The 11,596-nt window shown below is 54.7% G+C and overlaps 1 protein-coding gene and 1 pseudogene across 4 annotated transcripts; one reads left to right on the plus strand and one right to left on the minus strand.

The window, feature by feature from the left end:
• Positions 1 to 442: 442 nt before the first annotated feature.
• On the plus strand, positions 443 to 6,001 carry LOC141993683 (nuclear cap-binding protein subunit 2). 4 transcript variants are annotated; one of them, XM_074963225.1, is made up of 4 exons: positions 443 to 601; positions 1,694 to 1,875; positions 4,447 to 4,585; positions 5,277 to 6,001. In XM_074963225.1, the coding sequence occupies exons 1-4, from the start codon at positions 515 to 517 to the stop codon at positions 5,373 to 5,375; spliced, it is 507 nt and encodes a 168-aa protein (XP_074819326.1). In that variant the 5' UTR covers positions 443 to 514; the 3' UTR covers positions 5,376 to 6,001. The 4 variants fall into 4 exon arrangements, with proteins under 4 accessions (XP_074819326.1, XP_074819328.1, XP_074819325.1 ...); XM_074963227.1 differs by having other exon boundaries at positions 461 to 601; positions 1,699 to 1,875; XM_074963224.1 differs by having other exon boundaries at positions 464 to 616.
• A 2,613-nt stretch (positions 6,002 to 8,614) lies between these two features.
• LOC141993243 (serine protease 23-like) lies at positions 8,615 to 9,626 on the minus strand (annotated as a pseudogene).
• Between the last annotated feature and the right edge of the window lie 1,970 nt (positions 9,627 to 11,596).

The following is an 11,596-nucleotide window of genomic DNA, read 5'->3' on the forward strand; positions in this document are numbered from 1 at the left end:
GGCCCCACGGGCAGCGCTCCCTGACGGCGAGCAGCCCAGAGCCCCGCGCTGCGGTCCTAACACAGCAGCCCCCGCGGCGAGCGCCTCTCCCGGGCTCCGTCGCCGCTCGCGGCCCAGGCGCCTCGTGGGCGAGCCGAGGCGGCCGCACTCGCCTCACGCCGCCGCAGCCAGGCGCCGTTTCCCGCCCGGCCGGCCGCGCGCGCGGAACGCTGGGAGCTGTAGTGTCCAGCGGCCGGCCGCACGCCAGGCGGGGAACTACAGCTCCCACAGACGGCGGGGCGGGGCGCTAGGCCCCGCCTCTCCTTTATTGGCGGGAGCTGCCGAGCCCAGCGCTCTGATTGGCTTTCCAGGGCATGATGGACGGCCGCCCCCGTGTCTCTCTCCAATGAGGTTGTAGGCCCGACCTCCTCGCGATGAGTGGCAGGCGCTAAGCCAATGGGGCTTCTCGGCCCTTCCCCCTCCCCGCAGTCGGACCCGCGCTGGTTCTGGAAGGTTCCGGGGAGCCGGGGCCGGGATGTCGGGGGTGCTGAGCGCCACGCTGAGCGGCCTCAACAGCGACTCCTACTGCGAGATCAGCCAGTACCGGGACCAGCACTTCCGGGTGCGCCGGCCGGAGGCGAGCGGTGCCCGGGCCTCGGGGGGCGGGACAGCGCCCGGGGAGCCCAGCGAGGGGCGCGGGGAGAGAGCCTGAGGGAGGGGCGGGGGGTGCACGGCGCGGGGGGACAGGGACAGGGACAGAGCCTGAGGGAGGGGCGGGGGGTGCACGGCGCCGGGTGTGGGGGCTGGGACAGAGCCTCAGGGAGGGGCAGGGGGCGCACAGCGCCGGCGGGGGGGCAGGGACAGAGCCTCAGGGAGGGGCAGGGGGCGCACAGCGCCGGCGGGGGGGCAGGGACAGAGCCTGCGGGGAGCCCAGGGGGTGCACAGCGCGGGGGGGCAGGGACAGAGCCTGAGGGAGGGGCAGGGGGCGTACAGCGCCGGCGGGGGGGCAGGGACAGAGCCTGAGGGAGGGGCGGGGGGCGCACAGCGCCGGCGGGGGGGCAGGGACAGAGCCTGAGGGAGGGGCGGAGGTGCACGGCGCCGGGGGGGCAGGGACAGAGCCTGCGGGGAGCCCAGGGGGTGCACAGCGCGGGGGGGCAGGGACAGAGCCTGAGGGAGGGGCAGGGGGCGCACAGCGCCGGCGGGGGGGCAGGGACAGAGCCTGAGGGAGGGGCGGGGGGCGCACAGCGCCGGCGGGGGGGCAGGGACAGAGCCTGAGGGAGGGGCGGGGGGTTCACAGCGTGGGGGGGCAGGGACAGAGCCTGCGGGGAGCCCAGGGGGTGCACAGCGCGGGGGGGGCAGGGACAGAGCCTGAGGGAGGGGCGGGGGGTTCACAGCGCAGGGGGGCAGAGATAGAGCCTGCGGGGAGCCCAGGGCAGGTACAGCACCGGGGGCGGGAGGTGCCTCAGGGAGGCAGGGGTCTCTGGGACAGGGAGCGGTGCGTGGGGCACAGCCCGGACATTCCTGCGCCCAGTGCAGTGATTGCCAATTTTGCCATCTTGAACCCAGGCACTCCAGAACACCGAGTAGGAGTAGCTGGAGTTGAAGGTGGGGGTGCCCAAATGGGCACGTGTAATGGTCACACAGCCTCTGTGGGTCATGCACCCACTGAAGACCAGGTCACTCAGGCTGCACTTATTTTTCATTGTGCTCTCAGGGTAGCCGGTACCTACAGGAGAAGGCCCTGAAGTTCTCGTCCACGCTGTATGTGGGCAACCTGTCCTTTTACACCACTGAGGAGCAGATCCAGGAGCTCTTCTCCAAATGCGGAGATGTCAAGAGGATTGTCATGGGGCTAGACAAGGTCAAGAAAACCCCTTGTGGCTTCTGCTTTGTGGAGTATCCTTTCTCATTTACTGTTGCAATGGTTTTTCTCCCAGTGCTCTTTTGATTGAATCACGACATCCTATCATCTCTCTTGAACATGTTACAGAGTGTTCCTGGCCTTTCTGGAGGAGCTGGGTATGCAGCGTGATATGTTTGGCAAGCATGAAAGTTGTGAACTCTCAACATCACAGTACCAAACAGTTTCCTTCCCTTTACAGGGTCTACTTTCTCTCTCCCACACTGCCTCAGTCATAGACATTGCTGTGGTGCTTGCAATGAAAATTAAAACAATGGGACAGCCTCTTGTATTTTTTGTGTGTGTCACAGGGATTCCACACCATTTGGTCCCTTTATTTCCATCTCTTAAATTGATTAAATGGATTTTAAGGCCAGAAGGGATCATTGTTCTTATCTAATCCGATCTTCTGCATAGCAGAGGCCAGAGAATTTCACCAGGTGTTAAGACCATCTAGCTGTACCTTCCTCAGCCCATTCATTCTGTAGATGAATGGGCTAGTACAGGGGTCGGCAACCTTTCAGAAGTGGTGTGCTGAGTCTTCATTTATTCACTTTAATGTAAGGTTTCGTGTGACAGTGATACATTTTAATGTTTTTTAGAAGGTTTCTGTAAGTCTGTATATTATATAACTAAACTATTGTTGTATGTAAAGTAAACAAGGTTTTCAAAATGTTTAAGAAGCTTAATTTTAAATTAAAATGCTGATCTTGCGCCGCCGGCCCGCTCAGCCCACTGCCAGCCTGGGGTTCCATTCACTTAGGCTGGCAGCAGGCTGAGCGGGGCCTGTGGCCGGGACCCCGGCTGGCAAGGGGCTGGCAGCCAGAACCCCGGGCTGGCAGCCAGAACCCCAGACTGGCAGTGGGCTGAGCAGCTCAGCCTGCTGCCACTCAGCCCGCTGCCTGTCTGGGGTTCCATCCGCTGGCTCCTGCCAGCCAGGGTCCCAGCTGCCGGCCACTCTCAGCCCGCTGCCAGTCTGGCATCTCAGCCCTGCGCACATAGAGTGGGTACCTGCCTTCTCCCTGGTTCTAGCCCATTCTCTTCCTCTCTCTCTGCACTGAGCTGAGGGTGGGAGTGCACTGAGCACAGGGCTGGGGGTGAAGGAGCAGGCTGGGGGTTAGGGTGCAGGGTCTGGCCAGGAGCTAGAATGAGGGAGGGGGCTCAGGGTTGGGGCAGGAGGTTTGGGTGTGGAGTGCTTACCTGGGCAGCTCCCATTTGGTGCGAGGGGTGCAGGTGGGAATGGGGGGGGGGGAGTGCAGGAGCTCCTGTTTGGTGCGAGGGGTGGGGGTGCAAGAGTCAGGGCTGGGGTCGTTCAGGGGTCAGGGCAGAGGGCTGGGAGTGTGGGGGGGGTGCAGGGGTCAGGGCAGGGGGCTGGGGTCATGGGGGTGCTCCCAGCCCCCTGCCCAGAGCGGCTCACTGCAGGGGGCTGGAGGGGATATGCCCTGATTCCACCCCCCCTTCTCCAAGACCCCGTTCCCACCTCTTCTCTATCTCCTCCCCGGCTCCACTTCTCCCCCTTCCTTGCAAGGGCCATCAGCTGATCCAGGGAGAGGAGGAGGGGCAGGAACCCAGCATGCTGGGGGAAGAGGCGGGGAGCTCGCCTGCCCTGCAGCAGCAGCCGGCAGGACCAAGCTTCTTCACCCTTCCCCTGCTGGGGGCGAGGGCGGAGAAGAGCAGGCCAGGGCGGGCAGGATTTTTAATGGCACGCTGCTGCCTGCCGGGGTCCCAGCCTGGGTTTGGCAGCGGGCTGAGCGGGGCGGGCGGCTGGGACCCAGCAGGCAGCAGCATGCCATTAAAAATCGGCTTGTGTGCCGTCTTTGGCACGCATGCCATAGGTTGCCGACCCATGGGCTAGTACAATAGCCTCGTGTGGGTTTTTTTGTACTTTATACATCCATGTTTTATTGGTTAAAATCAAGGTAAACTATCAGTTTTACAACCCCAGTTTCTTTAGCAGCAGCAATCGCAGCAGAGAGTGTCAAGGAGGGGCCAGCCAAGACAAGCTGTTGGCAATCGACCTTTAATGAAGAATTCACGATCCTGGCTCTCCTTAGGCACAGGCTACTTTCCTGGCCCAGTCTAACAGGCAGCTATCCTTGCAGAGCCTCTTGGGTTAGGCCTCTCCCCTTTCCACTCACCCTGTAGACTCTAGTGTAGAATAAAGAGGATTGTTAAACTGTTACATAAGCAAGGCTGGAAACAGGACCAGTGCAGGTTCAAATCCTCAAAACCATTCAGAAGATCCTGACCCCAAAACAAATGCAATTAGCAACCTGATGGCAGGCTTGTCCTGCTTGCTTCATCTCTTTCTGATGTGAGAGATGCCCCGCTACTTCCTTCTCTGCAATGGTACTACAGTACAAAGGTGTAGCATGTTGCTGTGCAAGGAGGGAGCTAGAATCAGATGGCTGTAAATAGAGCCGTTGGCTCTGTCAAGAATACTGGTGTCTATTGGCTTGGAAGGCCGGGCTCCACTGTGCTGTGAATACCATTCTCCTCCTCTTTGCTCATGAGCAGCTGGGGTTCACCAGCTTAACACTTGGAGTCTTCCTTATAACAAATTCCAGATATTACACAAGAGCAGATGCTGAGCATGCAATGAGGTTTATCAATGGCACCCGGCTGGATGACCGGATCATCAGGACTGACTGGGATGCAGGGTTTAAGGAGGGACGACAATTTGGGAGAGGAAAGACTGGAGGACAGGTAAAGAGAGTACTAGCATCAGCACTGAGCCTGGCTTCCTGGGGCTGGGTGATGCGTGGTGCTACCTTTGCCTGATCCATTACAAAAACGGACGTGCATGGCGGACCCAATAATGAACTGAAGTTAATCCAAAGTTGTTTGAAGAACTGATTATATAGTAGCACTAGAGTTGGAGCGTGGTGCTTAATGTCATTTGCAAGTTTGGATTCCAAACTTCCTATGGCCCAAAGGAAACATTGCTCTCTTCTCAACCTAGTGTTCTCAAAAGGGTGCAGGAATCAAGGTGGGGAGTGAGAAACAGGATAATAATGGGGATGACATGGTTGTAAGGCTTGTCTAATCATCAAACACTACCCACCAATCAGAAGGTAAGATTCCTTCCCACATTTCTGCCCAGATTTCCAGCTTTGGGCTCAAGCCTTGGTGATTCATAAAGGTGAACTGCGAAGCAAAATCGAGCAGTGTTTTGCCCTTCCCTGTTGCTTTTTTATGGCTAAAGATGATCCCACCATTAGAAATGTGAGATCTTCTCATTAGTCACCTTGATAATGGTTCCTTGGCAAGATATTTCAGGGAGTTGCAAGGGCTTGTAACCCACCACCAATGGAGTGGGAAGAGGATGCTGATTCTTAGAATGTCTGTGTCTAGGCAGGTGCAGAATGCTAATTTCTATGTTGTTGCTTTGCCTCAGGTGCGAGACGAGTACCGGACAGACTATGATGTGGGAAGAGGTGGCTTTGGCAAGATCATTCAGATGCAGAAAACCAATCACCAGACTATAATCTACTAATTGCCTAATCTGTCCTAGCACATAGAGGGGCTGTGTCTCTCCGCAGCTAGTCCTGTCCTGGCCCTTTGGATGGGGATGTGGAGTGGAAGCCAAGTTTCAGCAAAAGGCAGTCCCCCTTAGACTGGCTGTTTAACATTTGTTCATTCCTTATATCTTCTGGGCTGGAATGGCTGTTCTGTCCTGATACAGGGCAGCAAGAAAATAGAGCGGCCAACTCTACAGGATTTCTCACTAAGAATAAGTGCAGCATGTCACGCTCAGACTTCTGCCTCCAGTTGTCATTACAGCTGAGGTTGCTTTAGAGCACAGATTTCTGAGAAATACAACAGCCGTCAAAGCCCTCCTGGCTGCTTGTGCAGCTCTGCGGTAGGGGCAGGAGTTTAAGATATGTAATTTACAATCTTGTCTGGTGCTCTAAAGCATTGTTGCTGCTATAAGTTAGAGAAGCAAAGCAAGATCTTACTGGTCGCTTGCAAGTGCTTGTCTGCACTCCTGGCCCTTAGCTTAGTCAGTCCTGCAGTGTCTTAGTCCTTGCTGTACCTGTGGTGTTACCTGGCTGTTGCAGAGCCTCACTATTACACCATGGTTTTGTTTGTGTCTTTGGGTTTTTTAAATAAATGTTGAGTCCTGTACCTACTGCAGTTTGTGCTTCATTGCCGTTGGGTATGTGGCAGGGTTTCTGGTGGACACATCCTGTTGGCATGTCAGAGCTGCTCTCATCTGACCACAGTGGGGGAGATGAGTCCTGCATGCTGCTGTTTGGGTCTTCCCTTTGGTGCTGGCCTCACTTGTCTTCCCATTGCACTCTGTGCTAGTAGCTGGTTTGTCACCAGATGGAAAGCATTGGTAAACTTTGTCACCTGCTTGTAATAAGATGAAGAGTCAGCCCACAGTTCCCCACATCAGCGAATGCTGGGAAGTCTCCCCATTTCCTACCATCGCAGTCAGTGCCAAGTCTTGTAACAGAGTATATGAATCATTGTGAACCCGCAGAGTGCACTTGAGGCCAGACCAAGAAGCAGGAGCTGCAAGCCTACTGCTGTGCGAAAAGCCAGTTTAGCTGGATACAGGAGAATCACCCTAGTGAAGAGTTCCCGAAGCTCCTCAAGTTTGAGACCTGTGAAGGAGCATGGCCAAGGTTGCTCTAACTTGTGACTGGGGTCTGCCCTCAGGAGCAAGGAACCGCAAAGGTGGAACTCAGTAAGTGCTGTCGGCAACAAGTTCTGCTCGGCCACTCTACATAAGTCAAGCCTTGACTGTGAGTTGGTTTGAGGTCATGTAAGCACCAATTGCTTGACCCTGCATAATGAGGTGTCACAATGGTCTCTTCTTTTGCATTAGATCACATATTTTTAGAGCAGCTCATGGCCTCTGAGCTTCAGAGGGAGCAGGGGCTGCCTCTGTCCTATTCAGTGGCAGGACATGACCAGGCATCCAAACTAAGCTGTGGTTACACTGAGTTACCCAACAGCCTTGATGACTAAGGGATAATCACCCAAGAAGTGTTTAGGGAGGCACAGCCACTTATAGGAAAACAGAAGCAGAGTGTCAGGGAGAATCTCTCTCACAGCTGTCAGGCTGTAGGAGTGTCTCCCAGGACAAGGAGTAGAACTTCACAGGATCAAACGTACAACAGGGAATAACCCTTCTCTAACCTGCTGCCACTCACCCATGGAGGAGTGGCTGTGACCCATGAGGTCTCTTCTACCTCTCATCTATGTGATAGGAGCGAGCATCTGGAAATCTACAACAGCCTGAGCAGGTGTTGGAAGCATCAGGGTTCCTCAATTATAAGCTCCTGGGAGCAGACACTGTCTTTGTTTCTCTGTAAAGCGCCATAAGCACTAGTGGTGCTACACCCAAGCCCCCTTCCCCACTGTTGTCAGGAATGGGAGTGTCTCAGGGCCCCCCTATAGCACAGCAGCCCTGCACCTTCATTAGCGGAGTCCCTGAACATCCAGGACAAGCTCCTCTGGTGGCATAATCTCAGGAAACAGCACCATACTGTGCAGTGAAGTTTCTGACGGTTCCTGCTCTGTAGGAACAGCACCTCTGGCAGGTTGCTAGTCCAGACAGATGAGTTCCCTTCCCATTTCGTGCATGATGCAAAGGAGAAATCCGTACTCTCACTTATTTATTCAGATATATATTAGCCTAGAGAGATCCATCACAAACATTACATTGACAGTAAGGGCCACTACCAGTAGATAAAGACTTGGGAGCCCTACTGTGGGGGAAAAAATGGTGGGAGTGGAGGGGAGGTGGGTCTCAGTCCAGTTCTTAGTGAACAGGTGTTTACATCACACCATCCTACACCAATTAGAACTGGCCTCACTGATAGTGTCATCAGAGGGCAATGACTGGATGAGCCATGGAGACTGGCCTCATTCCCACCCCAGCTGAGCTCCTCGCTGTGCATAGAAGAGTCAGTCTCCAGGGCTGCCATTCAGGCCCCTTTCACCAGCACACCAACAGAAATTTTCACCAGGACCCAATAGAAATTCCATGCAGCTCAGAAGCAAACACGGAGACTGCTCCTCACAGTCTTGAGAAGTAACACATTGAAAGCAGGAGATCTCTTTTCAGTGACCAAGGGCCAGACTGCTTTTGCAGAACCAAGATGCTGGGGGACACAGATCACACTAACTTCTGCCACAGGGTCTCAAACTACCCACCAGCCCTTTTGGAAACGGGGACTGTGCATCTTCCTCTGCTCATGCAGGGGAACTAGGACCTGGCCAAGCACCATGGACTGAATGCCACGGGAACAAAGAGAGCCCAGCCTCTGTGTGCACATTGCCACAGGCTCCACACACCCACCAGCCCCAGGGAAAGCAGAGAAAGAAGTGCACCTTTGTCCACGCTGAGCTGCATGGGAAGGAAAAGCTTGATTGTAATTGCCCTTAAGTGAACGTTGCCTGGGGCTGGAGGAGAGGGGGAAAGTTGTGACTGTGATCCTGATCCTGCCATGGGTGCCTTTCCCCAGTTGATACCAAGGGACGCCTTTCCCCAGTTGATCCCAAGGGACTTACAGACCTCCCGAGACACAAGTAGGATGAGGCTTGGCAGTGTAGCTGCCTTGCTAGGAAACAGCACAGGCTCATCCCCATTCAGCAGTGGGTCCCTGACCCTCCTCACACACCTGTGCAGACCCCCAAGGACAGGGCAGGCTCAGTGGCAGGGAGCCCACAAACACTGTCTCTAGGGTGGATGGTGGTTAAGTCCCCAGCTCACTCGTTCTAACAGTTGGTATAATCTCCTTTGATCCAGTAACAAATCTGAGCAAACTTGGGGGCTGTGAAGCGAATGGCCACATTACAGGCATGCTGCTCCCCAGCCACTTGTGACCTGAGAAGATCCCAATGACCTTCCTCTCCCACTTGTGCTGCTTGGGGTCCCACATCTTGCTGTAGACCCCAGAGGCACCAGGCCTGGCATCATAGTGCTGGTAGTTGAGGTGGGCTGTCTCATCCTCCACACCACAGAATTGGTAAACCAGCTCGCCAGGCCAGTCACTGTCAAACCCAGAGAAATGGATCCTCTTCCCAGCCATGTCCTCCACTGCCAATACCACCATCAGCATCATGTAGGGGCACGGATGGGGTCTGCACAGCTCCAGCAGGGCATAATCCATGTGTTGATGGAATCAGAGCCCCAGATCCAGCCCTTGGGCACCTGTGTGCACTTCACCCGCGCCCAGTGCATCACCAGCTTCCCCAGCTCAGTCTCACTCCCAGTGTTCTGGGCCCGTGTTAAGAAGCCCACCTTGATTTTCGTGGCCCCCTTGATACAGTCTTTGCCATCATGGCTGCAGTGGGCAGCGGTGAGCATGTGGTGCTCAGAGACCACACACCAGTGCGCCCTGTGGAGATTTTGACTGCAGCAGAGAAGGGGAAGTTCAGAAGAAAACAGTGCCCACTGAGAGAAAAATCCCCCATCTGTGCCTCTGCCTCTCCATGCTGCCCACAAATGGGCCCAGCTCCACTGTGGTAAGTGTGAGGGTACCATTGGCATACACAGTCTCAGAGGAGAGGTGGTCCTGGAAATCCTGGGGGACCAGGCTGGCCTCTCGCTGGGCACACGCCTCGTCGCAGTGCATTGTCAGCTCCAGGCCTGGCTGAGCCAGAACTGCGGCTTGGGTAGCAGCAGTGTGGACTAGGGAATGAGAGCAGGGATCGGGTCACCTGAGGCAGTGCTGGGAAGAAGGGCTGGCAAGAAAAATAAGGCAGCAACCACCTGCAGGCAAATCATTGTGCAGGACCTGCAAAGGCACGGCAAGGAGAAAATTAATCCATATGACAGACTCCTCCCAGTGGGGCCCAAAGGGCTGGCCCCCAATGCCAGGAGCTTGAAGTCGGAGCATTGTGACTGTGTTGCTCACAGCCAGGCTGTTGCCACATACATGTAGTATGTGGGGGGAGTCAGAACCTGCCTGGTGCTTAGTGACTATCAACCCAACCAAGCCTTTGCCTTTAGCAGCCTGAGCTCCCAGTTCTCCACTGCCAGCAGGCCCTGCAGCACAGACCGTTGCAGATGTGTATAGGCCACAGGCAGCTGAGGTTTCCTCTTTCACTTCAATAGCTCTAGCTGCCTGTTGGATGATTTTCTGCATTCCAGGATTTGCACCTCCAAGGATAGCTGACAGCAACTCCTCACATTCCAACAGGGAACTGCCACCTTCCCAGAGGACAAGGAATTTACTCCTCCCACCTATTTTCAGTGGATTAACCATATAACTGCTCTACCCAGCAGACTGAAGAACCACCTGGGGCAGGAATAAGCCACTGGGGCTACCAGCAGGGGCAGTAATCAATACAATTGTCTCCAGTAGGAGGCTGATTCTGTAACTTCAAAACAAATTTGCACAGGCAGTCTAAATACACACAGCGTTTCATAGCTTCCTGCTCTAAATACACACAGAGAGAAGGGAATCCCCTCCACAGACACCTGCAGGAGGAGTGTCCCTCAGCCAACAGCTCCTGTGTTAAGGAAGCTGCTTAAACCCAATCCCAACAGGGCCACCTGGAAAGCCCCTGTACCCACAGCCAGGTCTTGTCAGAATATTTTCTTCTGTTAAAAAAATGTGGAAGTTAATTTTGTATAAAAATTAGAGGAGCGCACTGGCTGGAGCCAGGCAGAGCAGCAGGCACTGTGCAGGCTTTCTGCACACCAAGGGCCTCAATTCTGACCTGCAGCCCCCACAGCTATGCCAGCCCTGGGTTTCCCACATACACACAGCTCTAGTAATGCACCTCAGCCTTGAGCCTACTGTTCCTGTCACTGTGCAAATGCATCTCATCTTGACCTGCCAGCCAGAACTTCTAGGTCTGAACATTTTCTGGTTGCCAACCATATCAAACCACTTTGTGGGCTGTGCAAAAAAGTAGTTGAAAGGCAGTCAAAAGTCCATTTTATTTATTTATTGTTACCCTAGAAGGCCCTGCTATGAACAAACCCAGGCTCAAGTTGTGAGCAAAATGTTCCATGGCTGCAGCCTGTTTGAGACTCCCCAGGATACGAGTGAACCTTCCTCACTTGGCTTGGTGTTTACTGACACCTTCTGTGTGATCAAGAAAGTTAAAGAAATTGGAAAATTTCTTTAATTCTGGAGGGACCATGCACCAGGGGCATTCCAGAGGCTCCATCTGCCACACTCCTGTTGCCCCAGCCTACCCAACTGGCATCATAGCTGGAGGGAGGGATTAGAGAGAAAACCACAGACACACTTATTTGTTAGTCTCTAAGGTGCCACAAGTACTCCTTTTCTTTTTGCAGATACAGACTAACATGGCTACTACTCTGAAACTTAGGGAACAGATTCCCTTTCAGCAATTTCTCTGAAAGCTGAAACTGCCACCTGGTGGCAGAACAGGAAGAGCCCTTGGGGAGATGGGGCCTCTGAGTGGTACATGCTAGACGCACTAGCGTTCCATACAAGGCTCTCTGCTCTCCAGGGCTGGTACTTGGCCATAGACACTTCTCTTCAAGGGCTTTGTTCAAACTCTCTCACTGCCCATTGTGCTGGGGTCCTTAATGCTGCATTTGCCACTTTCCTCTTATCCGGCTCCCGCCACCACCACACACCATCTTCCTTAAGAGGGACGCACACACCTACCCTAGTAATCTGATAACCATGCTTCTCCTTACCCAGCAACAGGTAACCCTCCCAGGCCTTTTCCTCCCCCCATCAGCCATGCCTCTCTCCAAACTCAGGAGACCCA

Source organism: Natator depressus, chromosome 9 (assembly GCF_965152275.1).
Source record: "Natator depressus isolate rNatDep1 chromosome 9, rNatDep2.hap1, whole genome shotgun sequence".
Lineage (NCBI taxonomy): Eukaryota > Metazoa > Chordata > Testudines > Cheloniidae > Natator > Natator depressus.